General features: G+C 39.7%; 1 protein-coding gene across 2 annotated transcripts; it reads right to left on the reverse strand.

Annotated features, from left to right (window-relative positions):
- Positions 1–90: 90 nt before the first annotated feature.
- On the reverse strand, positions 91–25,933 carry grm2b (glutamate receptor, metabotropic 2b). Of its 2 annotated transcripts, XM_071494440.1 has the most exons (7): positions 25,604–25,933; positions 23,425–23,479; positions 20,613–21,237; positions 6,903–7,740; positions 5,275–6,338; positions 1,813–2,005; positions 91–764 (listed from the first exon to the last, which is right to left on the reverse strand). In XM_071494440.1, the coding sequence occupies exons 3-7, from the start codon at positions 21,120–21,122 to the stop codon at positions 691–693; spliced, it is 2,679 nt and encodes an 892-aa protein (XP_071350541.1). In that variant the 5' UTR covers positions 21,123–21,237; positions 23,425–23,479; positions 25,604–25,933; the 3' UTR covers positions 91–690. The 2 variants fall into 2 exon arrangements, with proteins under 2 accessions (XP_071350541.1, XP_071350540.1); XM_071494439.1 differs by lacking the exon at positions 23,425–23,479 and having other exon boundaries at positions 25,604–25,916.

Genomic DNA, 25,933 nt, shown 5'->3' on the forward strand with positions numbered 1-25,933 from the left:
ACCCTGTGTGCAAAAAGCTCATTACTGTTGTCTCTGAATAGCTGCATTTAGTTTGAATAGTGTCAAGAATTGCAAGTGTGAACCCAAACATTGTGATGTTTAATCTTTTAATATTAAAAAAAACATTTTATTTACATAAATTACAAGAAAGCACACACTGTTACACCAGTCTACATTAACACATGTCCTTTATATTGTCTAGTTGCCTAGTTTTCATTACGTTCACTATGGTTAATCACATATTTTTAACAGAAATGGCTAAATTTATTTCATAGCATTTTTTCTTCTCATTGTCTAAAACATTTGGATAGATTCACAGCACTCTAAGGACAAGAACAGCCTTTTGTTTTGTGTAACACTATTGCTTCACAACCACCCATTTGACAACAAGACTCTTTAGGACAAGGCACAGTGCATGTAATCACATCTATCTGTAAACCAAAGAGATCACAGCATAATAAATCTATACAAAAAGGCTTTACATTTCATACATACTGCTCTCTGTAGGGAACATCATTTAGCTTTCACAGTCAAAGTTACGCTGGCCACTGTCACTCAGTCCACCCAGACAGAGTTATCTCTCCGCAGCAGCATGTTGGATGGCATGGGGGCTCCGTCATACGCAGGCCTGTTTGATGAAGGGGTGACTGATGGTGGGATGGTCTCTTGTGCTTAGAGAGGAACCTGTTTTCACAAAGAGGATGTTGTAGAGTCCACCACCTCGCGGCCATTGCAAACTGCTGGCACGTAGTTAGAGGCTGATCCTGGGAGAATAAAACCAGCGATGTTAGCCAGGCAGGAGTTTTTCACTGTTTGGAAACACAACTGTGAACCAGAGATAAAGGCCGTGAGGAAGATTATATTGGTCAGTCTGTGCTGAGTAGGGTGGATCGCATGGTCTTAAAAATGTGGACGGTAACTAAGTAAAAATCTACTCAAATACTGTACTTAAGTACAATATGGAGGTACTTGTATTTTACATGAGTGCTTCCATTTTATGGTACTTCTCCCCCACTACACGGAAGAGGAACTTTTCACTCTACTACATTATTTTGGAAACTCTACTTTGCCGATTTACTTACAGAAATGAGTTTATAAAATACAACAGATAGGGATTAAACTACTTAATAATGCATTTACAATTGCTCAGACTTTACTATCAACAAATGGTACAATTTTACTTACATATGAATGATTACTACATAATTAATGGCCTGTAAATTCAAGGTTTACCCAATAATCCATAAGAGATATATAACAATATAAGCACCACAGGGAAACTGCCTGTGTAAAAAATACTTTTGATACTTTAAGTATATTTTGAAGGGATTTTTTCAAATACAGGACTTTTACTTGTCATGGAGTATTTATACATTGTTGTGTCAGTGCTTTTACTCAAGTAAAAGCTCTGAGTCAAGCTGTTTGAGCTCACCTAACTCTGGAAAAAAAAGGTTCACTGAGTGCACTATGTAAACTTTGTGTCTGTGTTTATTAAAGGAGATTGTGCTGTGAATTATTTGTCAGTTTATTCATACGCCTTAGACAAGACTTGCTCTTATCCAATCAGAGAGGAAACATTTTAATTGCTTAGCCAGGCTGATGCAAATCCAGAGAAACAAGCAGAAAGAAACTTTCAATAATGTCCAGTTTTCATTCTCAGATTTCTTTGCTTAAGCTCCTGTTTAATTAAGTAATATGAAAAAAAAAATCTTTCTGTAATGCAATCAAAATTCAAGATTAAATTTCCAGTCAGTCACGTTTATTATTCAGATAGTTTTTTGCTGGTGTTTGTCTCTGGATATTTGCAGCTACCTTTAGAGTAGCTGGAGCTCGGAGCAGAGGCAGAAGCAGACACTGTGGCGCTGAAACGATTGGCTGTGACTCTGAGTGTGGCCACATTTTTCTGGGGCTGGAACAGTATGATGTGGATCTTGGGGGCGAAGAGGCAGCCGAGAACCACAGAACCACTCAGACTGACGGAAATACACATGGTGGTGGTCTGCACCTGTGAGGAGAGAGGAGTGTGTGGTGGTCAATACATCAGTGAGCAGTTAGACTTTTCCCTTTTGTCTTCAAAGGACTCATGAAGTTTGTTCAAAGGCCACTTGCCCCCCCCCCACACCCACACAAATACACCTGTTACTTCACTGTAGCCTTTGATCAAACCAGTTCACTCACAGTTTTATTCTTTCCTTTTCTGCTTACTATATAATAACTAACTAATATATACTGTACATACAAATAGTGTATGTAAGAGCTGAAACTATTAATGGATCGAGCCATTAGCCAAACAACAGAAAATTAATCAGCAAGTATTTTGATAACTGACTTTTAAGTAAGTTTTTGCAGCAAGAATGTCAATTAGGCACTGGTTGCAGCTTCTCAATAATGAGATTTACTCTCTTTCTTTGTTTCATGTGATAGTAAACAGAACATCTTTCAGTTTTGGACTAATGGTCAAACTAAATAAGACATCTCAAGATGCCACTTTGGGCCATTGTGACCAGTTTTTGACCAACCGTTTTCTCACATTTTTTAAATTATATTGTTTATAGTATATTATATAATTTTATATTTTTTATATTTTATCGACCAAACAATCAAGCATTTAATAGAGAAAATAATCAGCAGATTAAATGGTAATGATAGTAATTGTTTATTTTAGCCCTACTGTATATTCTATACCCTACACCATACATACTCTTTATCAGATCAGTGTGTTTCAGCACTCTGAAAAATACTCCCTCCTCATCCTACCACCTCAGCCAGGCTCAGCTTGGGAGTCACAGCTTATCTCAAGTCCACAAAAAAAAGAGAAAATTAATAATTAATGGGGGTTTTTTTTTGTTTAGATCTCAGGATACATCATGACTGAAACTTTGATTTGGTTTCTTGTTTTTCCATGTAAAAAAAACAAAACAATTAGCTGAAAGAAGCTAAAACTCTCAGGCGTGTGGAGTTGTGGGTTCATCATTAAGAACAACCCCTTTCACATAGTCTGTAGTTCTATTTTTTATATATAAATATAGATTTTTGCCACTTTAACTGTATTTATCTCTTCTCAATCACAAAAAAGTTATTAGTCTCACATTATTAGCCACATTTCCATTTTAAATTATGTATGCATGTGTGAAGTTTCCAATTACGTATGTTAGCAATTCTAATTCTGTATTTGTATGTGCATGAATATGAGACAAGAAGAAAAAATGTGGGATAAGCACAGCTGGTTGTCCTGGAAAGTCAGGCTCTTGTTAGTCATATTTCAGCTGCTAATGTGAGCTGACTGCTGGGGTCATCTTCCTGAGCACCATCTCTTCCCTCCCCACTGGTTACCCCTGCAGTCCAGGAACTTCTATTTGCTTAACCGCAGCATGAAGTGAAATCCCTGCTAAACATACCGCACTACGACAGGACGGCAGACTAGAAGTCCTCACACATTTTAGTTTCAAAAATAACTGATGAAAACACCACCTGGACTGCAGGTAATATTACTTCAGTTGTCTTTTGTCTGCAGCTCCTTATCTCTTTCAGCCATAACAGTGTCTTTCTAGCAGCTATTTCCATTTAACAGCTTTTGACATAAATAATTATTAAGCACCAATAGGACATGCTGTGGCACTGTGTAAACCCTACTGTGTTCTTCCTTTAAAACTGACAGCAAAGAGAATGAGGTCACACTCTTTATTTTATGCTTTATTTAGTGCCTTTTTAAAACTTTTATTACGTTTATATTACTGTCTTTTATTATTAAATTCATATTATTATAGTTTTTCAACAGATATTTGCATGGTCTTTTATGATTCAGAATTTTAATTTACTGGAGTTCATCTTTAAAAAATCCATTTAACAGTAAGAGTATGGTGGACATATTGCAGGAACTATTACTACTTCTATAATGATAACAGAATGCTGCAGAAATGAGTCCTGAAACCCGGATATTAGTTAGCATTTTAGTACTTCTGGTTCCCTCATTCCAAAGACCAAAGACTTCAAGACAAGGCCATTTTTTAATTGGGTTTTTGGTTAGATGACTGAAATAAGGTCTAAAGGCATATGTCATCCCTGTGGAACTCGATGTTGGCTTTTACTGAAATATAGAGAAGGAAGATTTCTGAACATAACTGCAACCATCTGTGAAACCTGGAGTTCATGATCAGTCACTGGGCAGATTCTCTCATTAGAATATTTCTGTGCCATCCAACCCTAATTTTGAACGTGGCAACTGAAACCACAGAAATTATTACTGGTGTCACACAGAGCCAAAGCAGCGAGGTCTCTGTTGCGTGCCAAACTTCTTATTCTTTCAATTACTTGGTGTGCTGCCTCTCCAGTATGAAGCCTTATACTCCACAATGTTTTGCCAGTCTCATAAATCCCACTGGGAATCAGGAAAGGTAAGGGATCTGATCTCTGCAGACGTGCAAAGCCTGAGGTACCTCATGATGATACAAAGCTTGTGTGATCCTAGACCCCCCCCCCCATCTGTTTGCGCAGTAAAGGTCTTGTTGCACACCCAGGCTAAATGCTGAGGCAGTACCCTTGAATTTGCCTAAGGCACCAGCACTCATAACTTATATGGTTTGTCAGCTTTACGCCCAATGTTTTGTCTTGTTTGTCTTACTTTACACTGCATGGTGAAATGGATTAATTCGTCCTTGCAGCTATGCATTTTATACTTGTGCAAAATAAAATGTAAATGAAATGTCCCGCTGCAGCCTCACAAACAAGTGAAGTAATAGTTATGTATATTCAACCCATTTATTCGTTGTTGCATTCGTGTGATGCAGGTTACATTTAGCCTTTAGACATTTGTGTAACGGCTAAGGCTTGCAAAACTTTATCCCCATGTGACAACTCGGAAGCAGATATGTAATAGCCACTAATATGTAATAGCCACTAAGCGAGCCAGCACATTTTTTAAATATTTTAGTTTAGTTTAAACATTTAGTAATGCTGTGATTCAATGAATCAGTTTGACAGTCGTTAATTATTTCCATCTGTGTATTCAGGTCTCATCTGCCTTCTGAATCTTTGTTCTCATCTTGAAAGATTCTTCAAGCCACATGAAGAGAAAGCTCGGTCTTTCATGAGTCTGGGTGAAGGTGATCAAATGGAATGTGAAAGTGACACCTTCTTCTTTAGGAACGGCAGACACACAAGGGATAGTCATTTATAGACCTTGTTTACATTTTTCCACAAGAGTGGGCTGGAGAAGTTTCTAGAAATACATGTTAGAAATACTACATAAAAATAATTTTATAAATATATAGTTACCCTGTAGTCGCTGGCAGTGACATAGAAGATGGGCTGGAAAGCGAGCCAGATGATGCAGGTGGTGTACATGGTGAATCCAATGAACTTGGCTTCATTGAAGTTTTCAGGGCACTTTCGTGTCTTGAAAGCATAGACAGTGCAGAGGATGATCAGGATACAGTTGTAGGTGAGTGACATGAGCATGCTGGAGTCCCTGCTGTTGCACTTGAGGGTGACCACGTCTCGCCTCTCTGGGCTTGACTCCTTCCGAACCCCTGGCACCTCCACCAGCAGCCAGATTACGGCCACGAGCAGCTGGCAGGAGATAAGTGCACCGCAGATTGCTACCTGGGAAGCCGGACTGATGAAGCGCGGCCGCTGGGCGCCATCCTTCACCCCACTGAAGATTCGAGCGATGCGGTTGGTCTTAGTTAGCAGGGCGGAGTAACACACTGCGAATGAGGTGCCGAGGCCTAGTCGACGTAGAGTGCAAACAGCAGTAGAAGGTTTGGCGATGTAGATAAAGGTCATGCTGTAGCACATCAGCACGCCCAGCAAGAGGATGTAGGAGAGTTCACGTCCACTTGCTTTAACCACAGGTGTCTCATTATGCTTGAAGAACAGGCCCACTACTGACAGAGTACACAGTATACCAAGGCAGGAGATGGTAACAGGTCCAATGGCCCAGGCATCCTCCCACCGAATGTACTCTTCAGGCAGATCATAGCAGCCGGTCAAGTTAGCCAGAGGCCACTGACCAAAGCTGCAGTCAGCACAGGTGAACTCATCCTGCAGGTACTGGTAGGGCTGACAGGGGATACAGATCCAGCAGCACACATCTCCAGGCTGCATACTTTTTACTTCATTCTTCCTGCAGGGGTCACTGCACTGGGAGGTTGGTGGTAGTAGGCTATGCCAAGACACTAGGGTGGTGTTCAGGGTCAGGTTCTGGTCCCAGTAGCCGACTTTCTTGTAGACAAACTTACCCTCCTCTTTGTGGTAGTGAAAGATGTTGTAGCGGCTGATGCTGTCGCCAACAGAGTTGAAGCGCACCATGTTCTCTGTGTCTACAGGTCTGAATGGAGCTGACAGGAAGCACAAATACAGCAAGGCTAATATTCATAGGTTTACAGTATTAATAAGTATAAATGTCATATCATGTGAATTACCATATATATCCTACTGTATGCCACCACAACACATAGTACTGTATATTGTAGTCTTTTTTATTAATGGTTAAGAAACATTAATATGACAACACAAAAAATTGAAAATGCTGGTATATGAGGTAGTAAAATGCTGTAAATCTCAGCTCATCTAAATATGAATGTTCATTCATTAACATATTCTCAGAATAGTATGTCCTGGATAGCTTCCCCTCCCACTGATTTCTCCATGCTAATTCATGGATTATTCCTGCTAATTGAATAATTACAAATCTTGTTTCAATGTAGATTGCAGAGGAAATCATTTGAAGTCTTAATTCAGTACCATGCCTATTTGCAACCCACATTTGCTTTACATTAAAGCATTCCCAATGAATTTAATCCCATTCATAGCTATTTGGAAATGAAAAATTAATTTCACATGAAAAAAGGCACATAACAGGACAAGCATTTACTTCTGTTTCCTTTGATTGTTATTCCTACCTTCAAACTTGGTCTTCAGGATGAACTCCTTGTAGAAGCGTTTGCCATTACCTGGCTTCATGGCATCACAGACCTTGGATGTGTTGGAGCACACAGCTTGCCTCATGTTATGAAGAGCATAAGCCATGGCATAGACTGCGTTTACCACAAACATGATCTTGGACTCCTGCTCAAACGTTCCATCTCGCAGGCTGTGTTCACTGCAGCCATGCTCTTGGAGGCTGCAGCCAAACCGGTGTTCCCAGAACTCTTTAAACCATGGGTTTCTTGTGTTTGTGTACGGGTTCAGCTTGGTGAAGTAGTCTTCAAATTCTCTAATTTGGTAGGAGGCTAGTTCAATGGTGAAAGCACCATCTGCTGCGGTCTCGCTGCCCCTGACCACACTCTCCTGCGCTCCCCATCCATCACTGGCCACCCAGATGAAGCTGACATTCATGCGAGCAGCAGCGACCAGCAGCTCACGAGCATCTTCGCTGCGGGTGAACAGGATGACCACCTTGGCGTTGGACTTCTGCTGCAGGGAGCGGATCACATTCTCATAGCCCTGGCGGTTCATAGAGCGGCTCACCTTGGCCGAGGTGGCAATGCAGATTTGACGAGTGCGGGCCTCCTGCTGGAAGGCATCAATGCCAGTCTCACCATAGTCACCCTCTGATGCTACTGTTGAGACGTAGGTCCAGTTGAAGTAACGCAGAATCTCAGCCATGGCCTTGGCCTGATAGAAGTCGGGGGGCACGGTGCGGGCAAAGTAGTCGTAGCGGGTTTTATCACTGAGCTTTGCACTGGTGGAGGCATAGCTGATCTGAGGGATCTGGAACAGTCGCAGAAGGTTGGCGACCTGGAGAACAAGAGGGAAACTTTAGGTTTTATATGGTCATGAAGCTTCATCTCATACCTCCAAAGACTTTAGCCACATATTTATGATTACTTTTGAGATTACTTTTCTGATAGATATTTCCCTTTATTGGATCTAATTTCACAGTAGGTAGAGACAGGAGTCATGGTAGAGGATGACAAACATAAAGGGTTCCCAACTGGAGTTAAACTAAAGACATGGTATTACATGGTAAGCACCCATACTGCTCACAAGAATGCCCTCGGCAACCATTATTTGATTAGAATCTTTAAGTTTACACCTTTTTTGGGGCATTTTAGCAGTAGATACTGTAGGTTAGTTAATACACATGGTATACCATCAGTCACAGTAGTTGGGATATTATTGTTGGTGATGATGTTATAGTGGGATTGTGAGAATTCTTGCTCTCTTTTCACTGATTTTTGGCTGGACCGCAACAGCAGGGCCAGACCTATAAACGCGAATGCCCATGACTGACTGATAGCCACTGCGCCGTGAGCGAAAGGCTCATCTCTCACTGTTTCTACTCTGTTCAGTGAGTGGCAGAGAAGCGCAGCAGCAGTTTGTTACCCAGACGGAGGGGGAGGCTGATATTCTGTCTCTTCTCTGATATTCTGTCTCTTGTGATCATTTTACAAGTAAATATAGCTGAAATCACGGCACAGTCGTTGTCTTTAATTTATGTGTTTGGTGATTTTGTCAGATAATGCCAGTTATAAAGTCACTAATAACATCAGGATTTTCACAGTGTAGGGCAGCAGCTTGGGAATGACTTGGATGTTAACATGTATTCTTATATGGCTGTATTTCAGTCAATAGTTCAAACTTGTTTCATTTTCTGACAACAGACACAGAAAAACATGCAAATGGGATAAATGGCTAAAACTGGCTGACACTAGGCGGAATGGAAATATGACACAATGATCAGTTTACAGTGGTTCCACAAGAGTTTTCAACTACACCCTCAAATTTGCACCATATGCAGTCCAGTCCTATTTTAGGTTTTGACCTAGTCTTGTTTTTTAGCTTTGTTGTGTTGAGCTTAAATATCTCATACAACTAGAGCCAAGGGGAACTGTAGAGGTGGGTTTCACATTGCACATATTCATTTGATCCATTGATATTATAAAATACCAATAATAACCGCTTTACTGTTTTAGACTGATGTAGTTGCATATGGTTGTGCAGCTTATAGCATAACAATTGCTCGATGTGGTTTAAATGGCACCTATGATGGCTGGCCAGTTTTTTAGTCCAGTAAGGTCATGTTTTTCCTCATAATGAAAGAATACACCATAATTATGATAAAAGTCTGTAAAGTTGACTTTTTTAAACAAAATGTTGCATTTCAAGTTTTCCAAATATTTTTTTGGAAGTTTTTTTAATTTGCTTTTTAACTTGAAGATATCCATCTGGTCATAGGTGACGTAAAGCCATTCAAGCTCAGGGCTGCTGTCTGATGTGCTTGAGCTCTATGACTATGACTATGACTGAGACTGGCAGAGGAAACAGCTACAATTCAATGTTCCTCTATCTCAACCTCTTTACTCTGTCAGGGATCCACATCAGCAGCTAGTGCAGCTAGTCAAATCCCCTCAAAGATAGTGCCAGATAACAACAGCAACAATGACACAGAGATAAGAATTTCATCAGTGTGTTTTGCTGTTAAGTCTCCTGACAGATTCTGCCAGAAGTAACGTTGCACCTATACAGAAAAATATATTGATTTCCTTGTGGAGGTGATAGCTGGTGATACTGAGCTCAGCAGGGGTGGATAATAATTTCTGACTGAAAACTCAGCAAGACATTCATGTCAGACATAGACCTGCTATAATGATTCTGTTTGAGTCATAACATAAAATCATGGCAATTATTTTCCCACACATCATTACAGAGCAACCTCTGACAGAGAGCTGGCTAAAACTTGTCATTTTGCAGGATTCCTCATGAGATGCAGTGGTGATTAGTGAATACCCATGAGCTTCAATATGACTACCTCCTCCCTCAGGCATCATTGTATGCCTGGAGGCTTCCCAAACAATGGCGTCCCCCCTGGATGTAATTGGAACCTTCGACTCTCACTCTAAGTCCTGTTCAGTGCAGCCTACCATCCTCTCTTACAGATCACTCATTCCAAACCATGAGACTTTAAACAGAGCTATTAATACTTTCTGTGATATCATAAATTACACTTATATAGTATATGTACTGTTTGTGCACTAGGATACATTTTTTCTGCGTGTGATCCATACCCTGAACGTGTAACTCAACAATCTTTTTTTATCCAAGCTAGCAGCATGGCTCCAGGGATGGAAAAGTTGGTCGGCCAGTTGGTCCACCACTTTAATTCAGGCTGAAATATTTCAAAACCTGTTGGATTGCTAACATGTATATTTATGCAGTTTTACACACACATATATATGTATGTATATATATGTATATATGTATATATATGTATATATATATATATATATATATATATATATATATACTACATACACACACACTGCTGTGTCTAAAGATCAGTTTATGCATAAGAGTAGCCTACGCAAGTGGCTATGCTGTTGTGAGCATTTAGACTTATGCGCTAGTGTGTCTACATCATACGGACATGGTGGAGTTTTTGTGCCACTGTGTTGAGTTACTTTCTCTGTATTTCAAACTGTGGCGACTGAAACTGAGCGGTTGGGGTTGGGGTTTGAACTAATGTTGAACAATTACTAAAATTACCTCAACACTGAAAAGAGTGAAGAAGTTGGAGGAGATTGTATATACAAGTTTGAACAGGTTGAAGTACAGGGTTAATTTTCTGTGCTTGTCTGACCATTGAGAGACATGCTAGGAGGAAATGTTATGCTACTACTTGTGGTTTTCTTCACCTCAATGTGTGAATTCATGTCTAGGGAGTAGGGTACAGCATATCTATGGCATATCAACAGCATACCTATGGTATCAGTTCTACATAGAAGCATAAACTGGCCTTAAGTGCAGCCCAACAAAGTTTTAGACTCTTTGGCTTGTTTCCTCTTTTTACTTTCCTTAAGAGTTTTCTCGTATCATTCTCATTTTATAACACAATTCTTAATATAAAGTGAAGCATTTATAAAATCTATTACTGGACTGAGACAAACAGTTAAGACTACTGTCATTGTAAATGCAACACTCAGTTTTGCATCATAAATCACTGACATTAACCCTGATCTGCTTAACCTCCTTTGGTTAAAACACCCTACAGACAAGAGTAGAAAATGCAGCCATACTACAAGCTCTTGAGGGGATGAATGGAGTAAATATGATGTATTTAGACAAGCGCAGTGCACGCAGCAGTAGTCCTCTCCACTGTTTCTAGTAGAATATAGGGCAGAGGTCTCATCAAATTACCCACTGAGAGATGTGATTTCTGTTGAAAATGTACGGGGAAGCCTGATTAAAGCTACTGATTCATTTATGTTGCCTGGGATATATGCAGTGTTTTGTATCCAGCAGGGTAACGTATGTGACTGACAGTCAGTCAGTCACACTTGCATGGTAATAAGGTAGTTTCCTTGTGCAGCCTCATCAATAGATTCCTGGAGAAGCTTGACAGTGCACCTTTCAGGACGGCACTGGAGTGTGTGACAGTGACCGTCTGTTCGTCCTCATGCAGTGTTTCCCTCTCGCTTTCTCCATCGCCAAGTCAGATAAAAACACCCAGTACGGGCTCAGGAGTATCATACTGTGACTTAGCTCTCAGCGCATGAGACATCAAACACTCAAAACTTGTGTTTCATTTATTAATTAAGTCCCGCCTCTGTAGTAGTACAGGCGCTTTGCTGACACTTTGACTGACACTAGTTTATTTGAGACTTACATTAGCTTTAATCATAACCAATACATACCTATAACCCTAACCTGAACCCATCCTTTGTGAAGGCATAAACTTTAGCTTGTGTGGATCATGACTACAGCAAACAAATAAAGCATCGTTCAGATGCTCTTCATGGTTTAAAATCCAAATACAGAAACTCAAAGGTAATACTTGATAGAGGTATATTTACAGTACACTACACAGTTAAGATCCTATTTTGGTTCCATTATTTAATGTTCCCTAAACCTTATGTATGCCTCCTTACTGTCAGTGTTCTTTTAAACCGAAACAATCCAGTCAAAGTCTCAAAATTACAACTAATAATAGAGAACATACTCTACAGGGCAGTCAATGCATAATATTTTACACAGGGACTAATATTACTGTATAAATACCATATGTCAACATATGTAAAAAGAAAGAGTTATCCAGATAAGAATTATTGTTATTAGCATTATTATCAAGCATTACTTTGTCCCAACTATTCAGTTAGGTTAGTTGTCACCAAAGTGTAAATAAATGGGATATTTAGACCAGTGGTTCCCAACTTGTGGGCTGTGACCCACTGGTGGACTGCATAGGCTATTGCAAGTGAGCTGGCAAATTATTTGCCAAACAGTAAAATTTTGGTAAAAAATGTAATTATAAAAAATACAAATACAAATAATGTTTTAAAACATCTTCAAACAAAATGATCTCTAACAACATTAATGCTTAAAAACCACTTTCACTTCCACTTACCCTATCACTTTGATAAGGCAGTGATAGGTATTTCTATGTTGTCACCAGCTGGACCACATTGTTTACTTGTATTGTTATGAGATTTTGAGATGAATTAGATTGTATTACAATATTATAGATTATGTCATATTATTTTATATTTCAAACATTAATGTCCACGAGAGTCTCTGCGTGCAAAGCTGGTTTGTTGTAATTTAACAAGGAAACTAATTCCTGAATGTATGAATGCTGGATTGCAGATAAAATTTGTAAGATCTTCAGATCTTAGTCTTAAGACTCATGAATCCATAAACTCTACTGTAGTCTAGCTTTAGGTTGATGCTTGCCAAGAGGTGCATGAGATGCACCGTGAGCAACGGTTTTATGGGATTTAAGACCAGTGTTCCTTCAAAAGAGTAGAAGAATGGAGGGAAGACATGAGACAGCTGGAACATGGGCAGCCTCTTACTCATGTGTCTGTCATGATTTCTTTCAATGTGGAAAGTCCATTTGTATTTCCCCGAGGTGCCTGTCAAGCTGAGCCCTACAGTAGATACAGTACATGACATGTGGAGTGAAACTTCAGGATGTACGGCGCACCAACCCAGCCACTCACCAAAGGTCCAGAAATACATGTTGTGAATAATATATGCAGTGCACATGGCTGTTGGATTTAATATAATGTATTTGAACTGCAAAAGTAAAATGTAACTTTAAATTGATAGCAAAATATTGACTACAAAACTAAATACATGGGTGAAATAGATCCAATGTCCACATTTAATTTAATGAGCAAGCAGGTTACACTGACCAAACCTGTGAGGCAACATGTCTCAACATGTCTATAATAATATTAATTAAATTAAATTATTTGTGCCAAGCTTGCGTTACGTTCAATTTGTGCAGATGAGAAGGCAAATCACGCAAAAATGCAGCAAGGAGGGAAATAATAATAATAATAATAATAAACATGCTGATAAAGCTAAAAACGTTCTATGTGAAGTAGCATCAGTTCATCCAATCAATCCAATCATTTGAAAGTTATTCATGACTTGTGTGGCAGAAACAGTAGTGAAAGGCAATGACAGTTTTGTTTTTATTTAAATGTATGCAGTCTGAGCTTTGATCTTAACAGTCTTCGGGTGGAAACAGCATAAATCACACTGTAGTGGATTGAGCTGAAACAGAAGAACACCAGTGTGACTTGACTGCTCGTGCACTATAGGTGCATTTTCTGTGCTCATCCACTTGGATCTCCTTTGTCCTCTCTGACATAATTTGGGGCGGACTGAAGCACCAAGTGTGAACTCTGTGTTCTTCAGTGCGATTGCAGTGCTCTCTCCATCCAGGGCTTGTTCATCCAAATTGGATGAAATTGGAGCAACTTTGCAGTGCTGTACTCCTCTGATGCATTTGCTCCTTTGCATATTTTTTTCACCTGATTGCTCAGCTCCAGGTTCATCTTGATATTTTCTTGTTTACACCCACTGCCAGTGAGGGAAAATCATTACAATAGCAGTTTAGACCATTCTATAGCCTGTGCCACCTACGCATCTACAAATGATGGGGATTATTTTTGATTTGAAGCAGCACCTCCATAAATTTTAAATAGGCTGCGAACAAATTGGTGCAATTTTATATGAACATGTGGTTATTCCATTAATTTTACAGTCTCTTAGAGATTACATTTTTACACAGCAAAGCTTGAAGGAAGGTTGAAGGAAACATTGCCAATTAGATTATGTTTTCTATCAGCCCAATGAGGAAATGTTGTTAATGAATTTATCTGAAATGTTGATGCTGAACAAATCAGTAAAATGTTCACTAACAATGTGTTGCATTTGTTTTCACCAAAATATCTGATTTTGCATTACAGTATCTGCATGAATATGAAGAGAAAGAGTATGGTTTTGGGTTTTATACTGAAAAAGTGCACAGTGACTTGAGAATTTAAACCACAATTTTGCCTTAGCCAAAGCGATTTTGTTCCCTAAACCTAACAGCAGATGGGACTCAGGATCCCCCGCCTGCCTGCCATCCACAACAACCACCTCCCTATGTAGACATCATTTATTTAAAAAAAAAAAAAAAACACTGCATAATTGGCAAAAACAGTTTTGTAAATTCTGAGAGACAGGGTTGACACAGTGGGTGGAGCAATATAAAGTACTGTTTGAAAATAAGGGAAACCTTACAACGTTTTTTTTAAGTAGCCTTCGGATTTTGATGTGATCTCATTAGTGGAGGCAGGGCTAGGCAAGACAAGGCAAGGTATTAATATATCACATTTCTTTACAAGCAAACCCAGTGTTCTTTATGAGAGCTGCATAGACACCCGCCCACCCAAATAACCCACATCATCGCCACAGACCTAAAACACAGACACAGACATAAACACACACAGACACTCATATAGAATAAAGACCTAAACAAATGCTAAGATCATGAAAGCAGGAGATGCACACGAAAATAGTTAAGTTTCACACATAAGACCATATATTGCACGCAGACATGGATCAGAGTTGCGTTTGATCCAGACTTAATATTAGCACTTGCATAGCTGGGAAAGCAGCAGCAGAAAGAAATGTATGTAGATGTGCTTACTAGGCTATTTCAGGAAGATGCAATTCCTCACATTAAATCTACACCTATTACTTCCATCCAGCAGCAAAACAATGCTCACCACAAGAGCAACCTTTGGACCCGCTCTAGAGTTCAGGGACACATCTGAAAAAAATGTTGCTCTTTATCATCTGCTTAGCTTAAAGCTTTTAAATATTACTTCTAGCCTGCAGCACTCATGAAATAAGCTTGATAAGTCCAATAAGTCCAACTGTTCTTGAGATCGCAGAGCAATGCTCCTACCACACCATTCTGAATAACAGCCACAGGTTCTGAGCTAAGACTGATTATTTATTCCTGTGATACCGTGTGAAAAAAACAGAGAGGACAGACAAGATGAAGAGAGGCGCATCGGGAAATTGATGGGCTAGCAATAATATTGACCGTGTGGGTCCTGACTCCGAACAACCTCCCAGCCATCACTGTGTTTCCCTTCACTACGAATGACGTTCTGATGTGCTAATTAGTGAGACGAGCTGTGTTCTCCGAATGTGCTAAAATTTCCAGCTCAAAAATAACAGTTTCAAGGAGAGGAGAGGTGGGGGGATTCAGCTATAACATCACATGATAAACAAGACCCTTTTGAAGTTAACACCAAAGCAGGATTTTTTTTTTTTTTTTTTCCACCCGACACACTCTGTGAAAATGGAAACACAATAAAGACAAAGCCCTCTCTAGTTCCTCTGCACGACACATCAACAGACACAATAAACCACCGCAAACCAAAAATATTAAATATCAATATACAGTGAGGCAGGACAGATATGAACTTATAACCTCTAATTACTGAGGACCTTCCCAGCAGCTGCAGCAGTGGCGAGACAGAGTTTGTCTTATGGTCTTGAAGGATTTTAGTGGGTGGTTTTTGGAGTTCAAATTTTGGTTTATTAAATTTTTAGGATACCACATTCTCAGTCGCTGGCGTCTGAGGGAAGGTGTTCATATAGTGCCATATTATATGTTAAATTTATAGGAGGTAGGTTACTGAACTAGGATTTCATAGTTTTTCATTGCCACAAAACTTAAAAGAAAAAAAACTTGATTTTGTTTCTTGTATATGTGTGCTAAATCATTTAAGGAAATGCAACATTTTCAGTGTGTATTTGTGCTAAAAAGCTAAAAAAAAAATTTTTTTTATCCATATTGAAGACAATTTGTGATTATGCCTCCAAGCAAATTTGAGCTTGTTATTGTGTGGCTGTGGAAGCATAGGGACTTGAGGATTTGAGGATACAGATGTTTTATTAATGTTTTTTGCAAAGAAAAGTGTGGGACTACTTAAGAATGATTTCATTGTTCATTTTACATTTTGTTCTCTATAATGCTGGCTTAAATTCATAACTGTAAAATGTGTAGACTGTGAGGAGTGAGTCATCACTTATGGTCAGTTCTATAGGTAACATCCCAGATGGCAATCAAGGCGATTTTCACAAAATTAAACAGCTAACAGACAGAATAAGGACAAAAAACATATACAAGGATGAGTAAGACAATGATGAAAGTCTCCTAAATATTGCTGGGCTAATTATGAAAGAATCCCTTTGAGGCTGCGGAGAAACTGGCTCATCTCCCACCATCTTTCCCACATCCCATCCTTGGCCCCTGTCACAGGCAGCCTCAGCCGCCTCTCCACACGCAGGTGGACACATCCCTGCCAGCCAATGGAGATGCACCCCACAGATGGGAAAAGCAGCTCCTCTAAAACTTCCCCAGGACCATCGCTGGCACTTATCCTCCTCACTTTTTATAAGACAAAGTGCTTCTCTGGGATAAAAAAAAGAGGCTGTTTAAACCAGTGACCTCTCAAAAAAATCCCACTGTGTGCTTCTCACCGCTCTCACAGCTCGATTCATTATAGTTCCCTGAATGTGCTAACAAAGAGACTGTTGAGCATAGTGACGGTAGAGGTATGTATTCAAATTCATACAAAACACTCAAAAGCACTGAGCTTCCTTTTGAATCTTTGCGACTGTGTGGTCGCGGAACTCATTCAGATGGGGAGACACACAGACAGTCCTTTTCACGCTTCTTAAAAACATGCTGTTCTTTTGTCAAGACATCATCAACATTATGAGTGAAGATGCTCTATATTATTCACTTCTTTCTAAGCGAAGAAGCCCTGTGTTTAATGGAGGCTTCAAATGATTCCAATATGTTAAGGTGGACATCCTCAGCCCAGTGTGCGTGACTCTCCATTCAGCGTCAACATGCTGACATGAAGCATTCATCACTGCAGACTCCTGGCAAGAATTTATTCAGGTCTGGATTGTATTCTGGCATTGTTAACAGATATTAACATGGCAATCACAGTCACAGATGCTGTAGCACTCAACTTATTCAAAAATAAGTAGTTCCCATATATACTCCCAAAGAATAAAAATTACAAATAGTAGCCAACCAACTCACTCTTTATCAAACACAAGGCATGATGTCTGTACAGCCTTTAACACTGCATGTGTAGATTACATCCATCACTAGAAAGGACTGGAAGGTTCATATCTGACATGAATATATGAAGCTACTGATAGGAGATATTTACCTTAGCTAGTCTAGGCATGTAATACTGCAAAACACCACAACTCATTGTTTTCACTCATCATGGTTTGTGCATGGATTAAACACATTAGATAAAATGTGTAAATTTGGGAGATATATAGGTTGTAATGTTTTTACCTTTGGACAGAGCCGGGCTAGCTGTTTTCCCTCCGTTTCCATTCTTTGTGCTACGCTAAGCTAACAGCCGACTTTCTATTGGTTCCTATTTTAATGGAAAGACATGGGAGTGGTATCAATCTTCTCATTTAACTCACAGCAAGAAAACAACAAAAATGTTGAACTATTCTTTAAAATAATTATCATTTTGAAATTCTTCAAAATAAGTGTCACTAATATGAGTTGAGAGAAATGGGAAAACAGGTTAGCCAATAAGCGCACAGTACCAGGTACTGTATGTAAAAAATAAAATAAAATAAGATGAGGAAACAGTTGTAGAGAAAACTGAAACTGAAAATGTGTAACACACCACAAGCTTAAAGTGGCTATAATGAATATTTACAATAACAATGAAATTAATGAGAATCGCTCAGTGTGATGAACCTGCAGAGAATCATCACCTGACTCTGCAGCTTCCTTCAGCTTTACAGAGCTGTATATTGAGTTTCGGTGTAGTTTACTGTTTTGATGCACAGCAGGCAGTTGTTTTGCTCAGCATGCAACAGCAGATAGACACAGTTAGAGATGAACATGGTGGAACATTTAGCTGCTAAAGAGCCAGGTTTTTCCCACAGGAGTTGGTAGAGACCAAAAGTAGAGGAAAGATAGAATGAATATTGCACTTGTTTTCATCATGTGGACACAAACAACACTGAATGACAATGTGGCTTTGTATCTGCTGGATGTGTAAATAAACAACGGTTTGCCATGTTAATTTAAAATGGTGAGGATATAATATGTTATTCACATATTGTTTCCTCTGTCCCCAAGGGGCCAAAATAAAAATAATAAATTGGCAGCAATTCATTATCAATTCCAAAATATCTGAATAATAACTATTATTTCAGTTAGTATTATTTTGGCAAACTTCTGTTTAATGTGTCTTTTAATGCTTTGGAGGTTTACACTTAATAAGCTTCAGCCTCACCCTATGCAGCGGTGTTTCTCTGTGGGCATTGGGAAACACTAGTGTCCTTTGCTAACCATCATATCTTACCATCAACCCTGATGTTCATATACTGTACCATGATACATCTGAAACTGAGTTATTTGACATGCATTTGTTAAACAAGCATTTTCTGCAGCTTTGCACATGGCTAACATCTTCATACAGTAGCATGTAGGCTCATTAAAATGCATAAACACTGCTTAAATATTCATGACTAGTGATTCAACCATTTTTTTATTTATTTTTTTGGTATAACATTAAATATTCATGTAATGCTTAGTGAATGTCAGGTGTGAAAATTTCCAGCATTAATCATGCTGTATGTATACTTGTTGCAAGCAGATCATGTTTTTAATAGGGTTACCCTTTTCAATAGGCTTCAATGCAGGGATGTGTTTCAAATCACAACAATGATCCGAAACAAACTAATTAATGCCTTTGTGTTTTTATAGAGGGCAACTATGGAAAAGAGGAATTGTCTGGTGTTGTGGACTTTGCTCTTAGAGGTGTTGTCTAAATGCTTTGATCCTTGCTGTTTCACAAACAGGTGAAATTGTACCATTTGAACAAGCTAAACTTAATAATTACCCCCCAGTGTGATGTCACAACTGAAGAAAATAGTTGGGGGGAAGGGCCAATGACATTACCATCCAATCACAAAAGCAGTTTCATTAGAGCTGAGTGTGGAGCACTAAAAACCAAATCTATGTTTGATATTGGAAAAAAACTTGGGTGGAAAAGATATCAGGATGTCATTTATAGTCATACCAGTTAATCATAGAACGCACCAAAAACCCAAAATGACAAAATACCAAATTAAAAAAATGTAGAAAATATAACAATGCTTTGCTCTAGCTATTGACCTATATTAGGCAGAATAACAATGTTCTTGAAAGAATTACCTAATCAGCATAATCAGTAGAAATCAGTGAATGCCCATTAGCTCAAATAGTCAACAACTAGCCAACCAGACAGGCAACAGGTGCAGGCATAAAAATCTGGTATCATTGGACTGTAAGCTGTTCTGAAAGCAAATTAAGTCTTTGTGAGTTAACCAAGCATTAAGTAAAGCCAGATACTTCACTGCTAATAAACATTATCTTTAGATGCGTAAAGTTTCCTGTTTTTTTCCTAAGCTCTTTCATTACAAGCTTTGTCACAAATTAAAAGCTTACTTTTGTGTGTTTTTGTGTGTGTGTGTGTGTGTGTGTGTGTGTGTGTATACATAAAATGAATCTGTTGTGAACCGCAGTTAATGGAAAGTATAACCAAATTATTCCTACACACTTTGTCGCACTAAAACCCTTTGCATCATGGTAATTATGACATGTGACGGCAATCAGAATTAATTAATTATGCTCAGATGCATTGCCTCTGGCAACCTTTCATACATGTGTGAAAGGTCAGTTTTCTTTGCAAGGCGGAAATGAAGTCGCTGACAAAGTGATGGACGTCTCTGTGAATGTGGATGCTTCAAACAGAATCATCCTAGGTGGATTCTTACTCTCACAACCAAAGCAAAATCTCTTCCACTGAAGGCTCTGTCCTCCGGCTTAGTAAAATGGAAATGCAAGGCTTTTATGGTTATTATCTGTATTTGTGGAAGTGAGGAGTGTGAGGTGTGAGTAGGTCCATATTCTGATTAGCAATGCAAGCTTATCCATCTCCAAGTATCAGAATGCATACAGGATGGATTAATGATTTAATGAATTAAGTGTGGATTTTCTGTGATGTATAAAAATACAGTTGAATCAACAACTCTGTGAAACAGTTTCAACAAAAAACTGGACATTATAACATCCATGAAGGGGGATTCATTGTAGGTCTCATGTAGAATCATCCAATAAGAATGTTATTTCTAGAGATACTGGCCAGAGAAATCCCCAAATCAGTGGCATGATTTTCCATTTATTAGTGTTACGTGCAAAACTTTGATTCTGATATCAGCATATGTCCTTCAATCTAATCTTTGCACCACATACAGTACATGTACATTTAATTTACCTGAATGGAGACATCACTGTAAGATCCTCCAATGACCCCCGAGATGGCCAGCGGAACCTCGTTTTGGATGGGTCTGGAGCCGTCTGGGCAGATGAAGCCTGGATCTTGAACCTTGGTGAGGGAGGCCCTGACAAAATCTAGAGACTGCTCCAGAGCGTAGGTGTCCTTCGAGCAAGTGTCCAGGATGTGGGCCCCCAGCTGGAGTCCAGGAAGGATGCGATCGCTGGAGTTAATCTCATCAAGTGCCAGCAGCATGGCCTCCAGCCTCTGGATTCCTCTCTCCTCGTTGATCTTACCACAGTCCTCCATCCCATCACCTTTGTGGTGCACAGGGAACAGGCCTCCAATCACCAAATCCCCATCCATGATGATTTCATGTTTGGCCGCGGGGGGTAATCTGGAGATGCTGGGCAGGACTCCTGGTATCAGCAGCTCCAGCAGGAACACGTGGAGAGGCCAATAATGGGCAAGCTTGGCCAGCGACCTGGGGCAGAGCACTACACTCACCATGGCAGGATCAAGTAGGGTTCAGCTGGTCAAAGTAGAGAGGAGCAGAGGCTCACAGAGTCTGGAGGCAGACCGCTTTGAAGTCTTCTCTCAGCGGGTGAAGCATGATTGATATTTCCTGAATAAATAAAAGGAGAAACTGATTACCCAACTAATGAAGTCTATTTCATTATGATCTATCTATCTATCTATCTATCTATCTATCTATCTATCTATCTAGCTGTCTATCTTTTGATGTTGAACAGCATTTATGGGGAGATAATACAATTCAACTAACAGGAGAAAAACTGAGCTGAGTAATAACATGATCATTATGTCTCAAAATGTGCATTATAAACGCCCACTGACGGCTTATATTTTTGTCCTCTGTCACTGATTTTCATTAGTACCATTACTCCTCTTCAGCTCTTCGCCCACATGGGTTATTGAAAGCTCTAAAACAGTCACCAAGGTAAACAACTGTGTAAAGACAGACAGTTTATACATAAACTTTGTCTTGCAAGGTTCTCAAAAGTTTTCTTATTGATTTTTACCTACCTAACTAGATTTTATTTCTCATCTTATTGTCATCTATAGATATGTTACAGAGAAAGAATCCAATCATTGAACACTCCTAACCCTGAGACTGTTTGTCGGGAGGCTGAAATCAGGCTATGAATCTTATGAGTTTTGAAGTGAAACAGAAGTAGATAATATTTCAACTCGGCTCTCTGTGGTTGTGTGGGGTGAAATATAACCACTGCAGTTTTATCTGAAAGACAAACTCAGAGTAGCTGCTGTTGAGTGACCACATCAAACATTTATAGATATTTAAGGCACCTCTTGAGTAAAGCGTAATTTCCAAGCTTACAACCGAGATATCACATAGATGTGGTTCTCCTCAATGGTTGGGGTTGCCATGGAAACATGGTGGATAAAAAATAAGGGTTGGACTGCAGGGAAGTGGGCAGTGAGACATGTATGCTAATATAGATTCATATCATGTCGAGGTTACAGGTTTCGATCTCAGAAGGACTTGTGTTGATGTCTGATTAGGGTAGTGGGCAGGTTCAGTCAAACAGAGAGGGAGCCAATCCTTTTTCTTCCGACATCGTCATTCATCACATTCCTCACACGTACAAACAAGTTCAGCAAACATATTGATTTAAGCACATTTACATAGTGACGATGGACCTTTAATCACTCACACTTACAGTCTTTTCAGGATTATTATCAACACATCGTTATCACAGCAGGTATCAGCAGTATAAGTCACATTTGAAAGTCAGAACAGCAATGGAGAGCTCATTACTGAATTCTCCTATTCTGTCACACAGTGTGGTTGCTAAGATTGTAATATTTTACATACAAATGTGTCAGTTGCAGACCCAAATGTACAATCATTTCTATTATTATTAGATATTTTAACAGTCATTTTATTCAACCTGAGTGAGTCCTGTTTTCCATGATCACAGAAGCCCCCCCACACACACACACACACACACAGTGGGGTGTGCAGTGGCAGGCTATGAAAACACCAGCTTCTGCAGCTACATCCAGAGAAGTTCATCTGGTGTGTGTGTGTGTTTTTTTAGATGGACATTTGAAGAATATCCTGAGATATCCCAGGAGCAGTGGGAGCAGGACAGAGCAACACAGAGGAACCAGGGAGGAAAAAGTGTGATCAATGCTGAATTTTCCCATCAGGTAGGGGTGGGTGGGTTGGGGGTGGGGGGGGTTCGGGGGGGCCACTACCTTCTATCCAGCAAAGAGGATTACATGTTGTAATGTGTAATCTCGTAATGTAAAATCTGCTTCAGATCTAGTGGGTGTCCTGGACAGTGGGTGCAGGTGTTTGTTGTTGTTGCCTGCACCACATTTGCCCTATTATTAGATCCAAGGTGAGAAAGTAAGTTGAAGAGTTCAACATTAAAAGTCTAATTGCTCTTCTGTGCTGTCTGTTGGAGCAGATGGGAGCTTTCTAGCTGCAAAGACTAGGTCAAAGTGTGAATTAATGGTGCAATAAGGGACAGCCAATTAGACAGGCCTATGCAAACTAGGCCAAAGTGAGGTTGGAGGTCCGGAAGAACCTCTCAAAACCTTTAAGAAGTGCTAATAAATGCTGGAGAGTCTGAAGTGGACATTAAATACAGCTATCAAAACCATATTTCCCACCAATTACTGGAAACTCTTATTAAATGGCAGCAGTATTATCAGCTGGCATGAGCGTTAAATCTCAGCCTCTGCAGAGTTGTGAAGTAGCTTCTATCAGGCCCCGATCGTATCATTAAGACTATCTTGATGTAGAAACGGCTGTCACACTCACACGCAGCAGCCGAGAGAGTCGCTTGCTCCCAAGCTGTCTTCGCACAATATTCCCTCTGAAAGGCAAGTTCAAAAAGAAAAGGCAGTGTGCTTTACTTAGCTTTGAACCGTCAGCTAATGCATTTCTACTCCCGCCCAGCGCAGAAAGGATTTCTCCAACATTACCATAACGATGCTTTGAGAACACTATTCCTTATTGTCTTGTCCGTATATAATGTGTAATGTATGACTCACTGCAGAGTCCCTCACAGCAGTGATGGTGAGTGGCACGTACAGTTGTAACACGTAGTCCGCATGTGCTTAAGGAGAAACTAAATGACATTCATGTCTGGAGAATGAGCTGAAGAGATGGTTTTACAGTTCAATGCAGAAAGACCTAAAGACTGATTACCTGTTTATTACAGTTGGCAAGGTCTTCTATGATCATGCAACATGAATCTAACTGATGTGTTATTTAATACTGTTTTGTATAATGTGATTACATAAAGTGGTGATCATTTCAGTACCATCACCGCAAGCATTTATAGACTTTGCTATCAGCTTTGTGAGGCACAAAGCCTGTGTGCACTTTTGTTGAATACTTGAACCTACATGACATGACATTTAATTTAGTGTCTAATCCACTGCACATGAATCATTGAGCCTGTTGAGTAATAACAGCCTAAACACAGCACTTGTCCCATGAGATAAAACCGTCGAGACAATAATTTATGGCAGAGTATCTTTTTTTTTTCTTCTCATTATTATGACGAAGTCCTCATGATGGATTATGGACAAAGTGTCATCCTTGAGTTTCACTTGGGGTCATGTAACATGACACCACACAACAACAGATTTTCACATCATGCTGGAGAACTGAGGCTTTATAAAGGCCAAGCACCAGTTTGTCTTGAGGCAAATACATTATGACCTTTGATGATCCTCAATCTGAAGCTAACTAGCTGTTCAAAGCAGAGGACTTTTATCTACCACTAATGACAAAAGAAGAAGAAGAAGAAAAAAAAACTGCAGCCCCCATAACTGCACTAACAATTTCCTTCATCACATCATCTCCAGTGGGGGACACACTTTATCCCTCCACCTGGATTTGTCAGCTGAAGGAATTAGGTTGCCTCTGTGGTGGCTGGCAGCCAGCTGATTGTGCGTTTGAACACAGATCGAGTGCATCAGTGTGTCAAAATAGCACAGGGAAATCTGGTTGTCAGTCTGTTGAAGCTTCGGATGATTTTACTGTGCTGATACCCCACCTGTAATTTTTATCAATAGTAAAACAAATTGTCTTTATTACATCCTGACACTGAGAGACAAAGTGCAGCTATGAGAATGAGACTGGCTAAAACAGGTTGTTTTTTTTTTTTTTATTGACTGTTGGCCATCATGGTGGCACCATCCAATAACAACATGATAACAGCATTCATCTAGACATTGTTGTGTGACTCCTATAACTTATGTCTCTTGCTGCTACATCACATCCTATCTGATTAATTGACAGCAATCTGATGCATGCCATGGTGAATTTGAATTCTCTCAGTGCCAAATGAGTGTGGTTTTTAATAGTCTGCACTGAATAAATATGTTCATGAACCTTGCAAAATGCAAACAGTCCAATTACTTTTCATAGCAGGAGGCAATTATACTGTTTAGGGCTCTGTTTGAAAACAAAAGCTCTGACTGGTTGGAAGGAAACCAGTACTATATTTGATTATGCAAGTTTCATTTGAGAAAAGTGAGGTGAGTGTGCTGAATAATCTGTCTGGTCAACAGGAAAAAAACAACTTTGCATATTTATCCCTAAATATGAACAGTCACAGGCAGGTGCTGGATCCTCTAATGATAAAGTGCAATAAACCATTAGATCAAGTTCAGTTTGTTTTAAGACATATTCACTAATGTTTGTCAGAGATGCCAGGTGATGTTTCAGCGGAATAAAGACACATGCAGGGGAAATGTTTCTCTGTTAATGAGTGATCAGTACTATATTTAGTGTCAGGTAAGTTGAGGCTGTGGGACACGTCTTGTAAGGAGATAGATTTTTGCTGCAAATAGTTATAAATGCACTGGCACGTCGGACAGGAAAATGCAGACACAAAGTCATTTCCGTGATTCAAAGGAGAAAAAAAATAAAATTAAAATCAGACCCACCGGTTTAGAATCAAAGTTAGCAAGGGATCGTCTCTTACCTGGCTGTAGCACTAGATGTATCTTGCCGGATGCAAATGCAAGGTCCCCTCTCCACAAGCAGTTCGACAGCACACAGACAGCGTGAAGAGCTTCATGTGATGAGCAGAGTCCAGATGTTGTTCACTTGGAGCATGTTTGCGTTTCCAGCGGTTTGGCTCTGTCCTTGGTTCTGAAAGTGTCGCTCGCACTGGCAAGTCTGACGAACTCTTTCCTCTCGGTGCTCACCCAACTTGTGCCTGCCAGCCACCGTGTGCGCACAGGGCTACAGACCGGAGCAGTACAGCCCGCCGCCCAGGCGCTCATTCAGTATGTCCACAAGCACCGGCAGC

This window comes from Trachinotus anak, unplaced genomic scaffold, assembly GCF_046630095.1.
Source record: "Trachinotus anak isolate AG129_WGS33_773 ecotype Australia unplaced genomic scaffold, CSIRO_AGI_Tana_v1 ptg000013l, whole genome shotgun sequence".
NCBI lineage: Eukaryota > Metazoa > Chordata > Actinopteri > Carangiformes > Carangidae > Trachinotus > Trachinotus anak.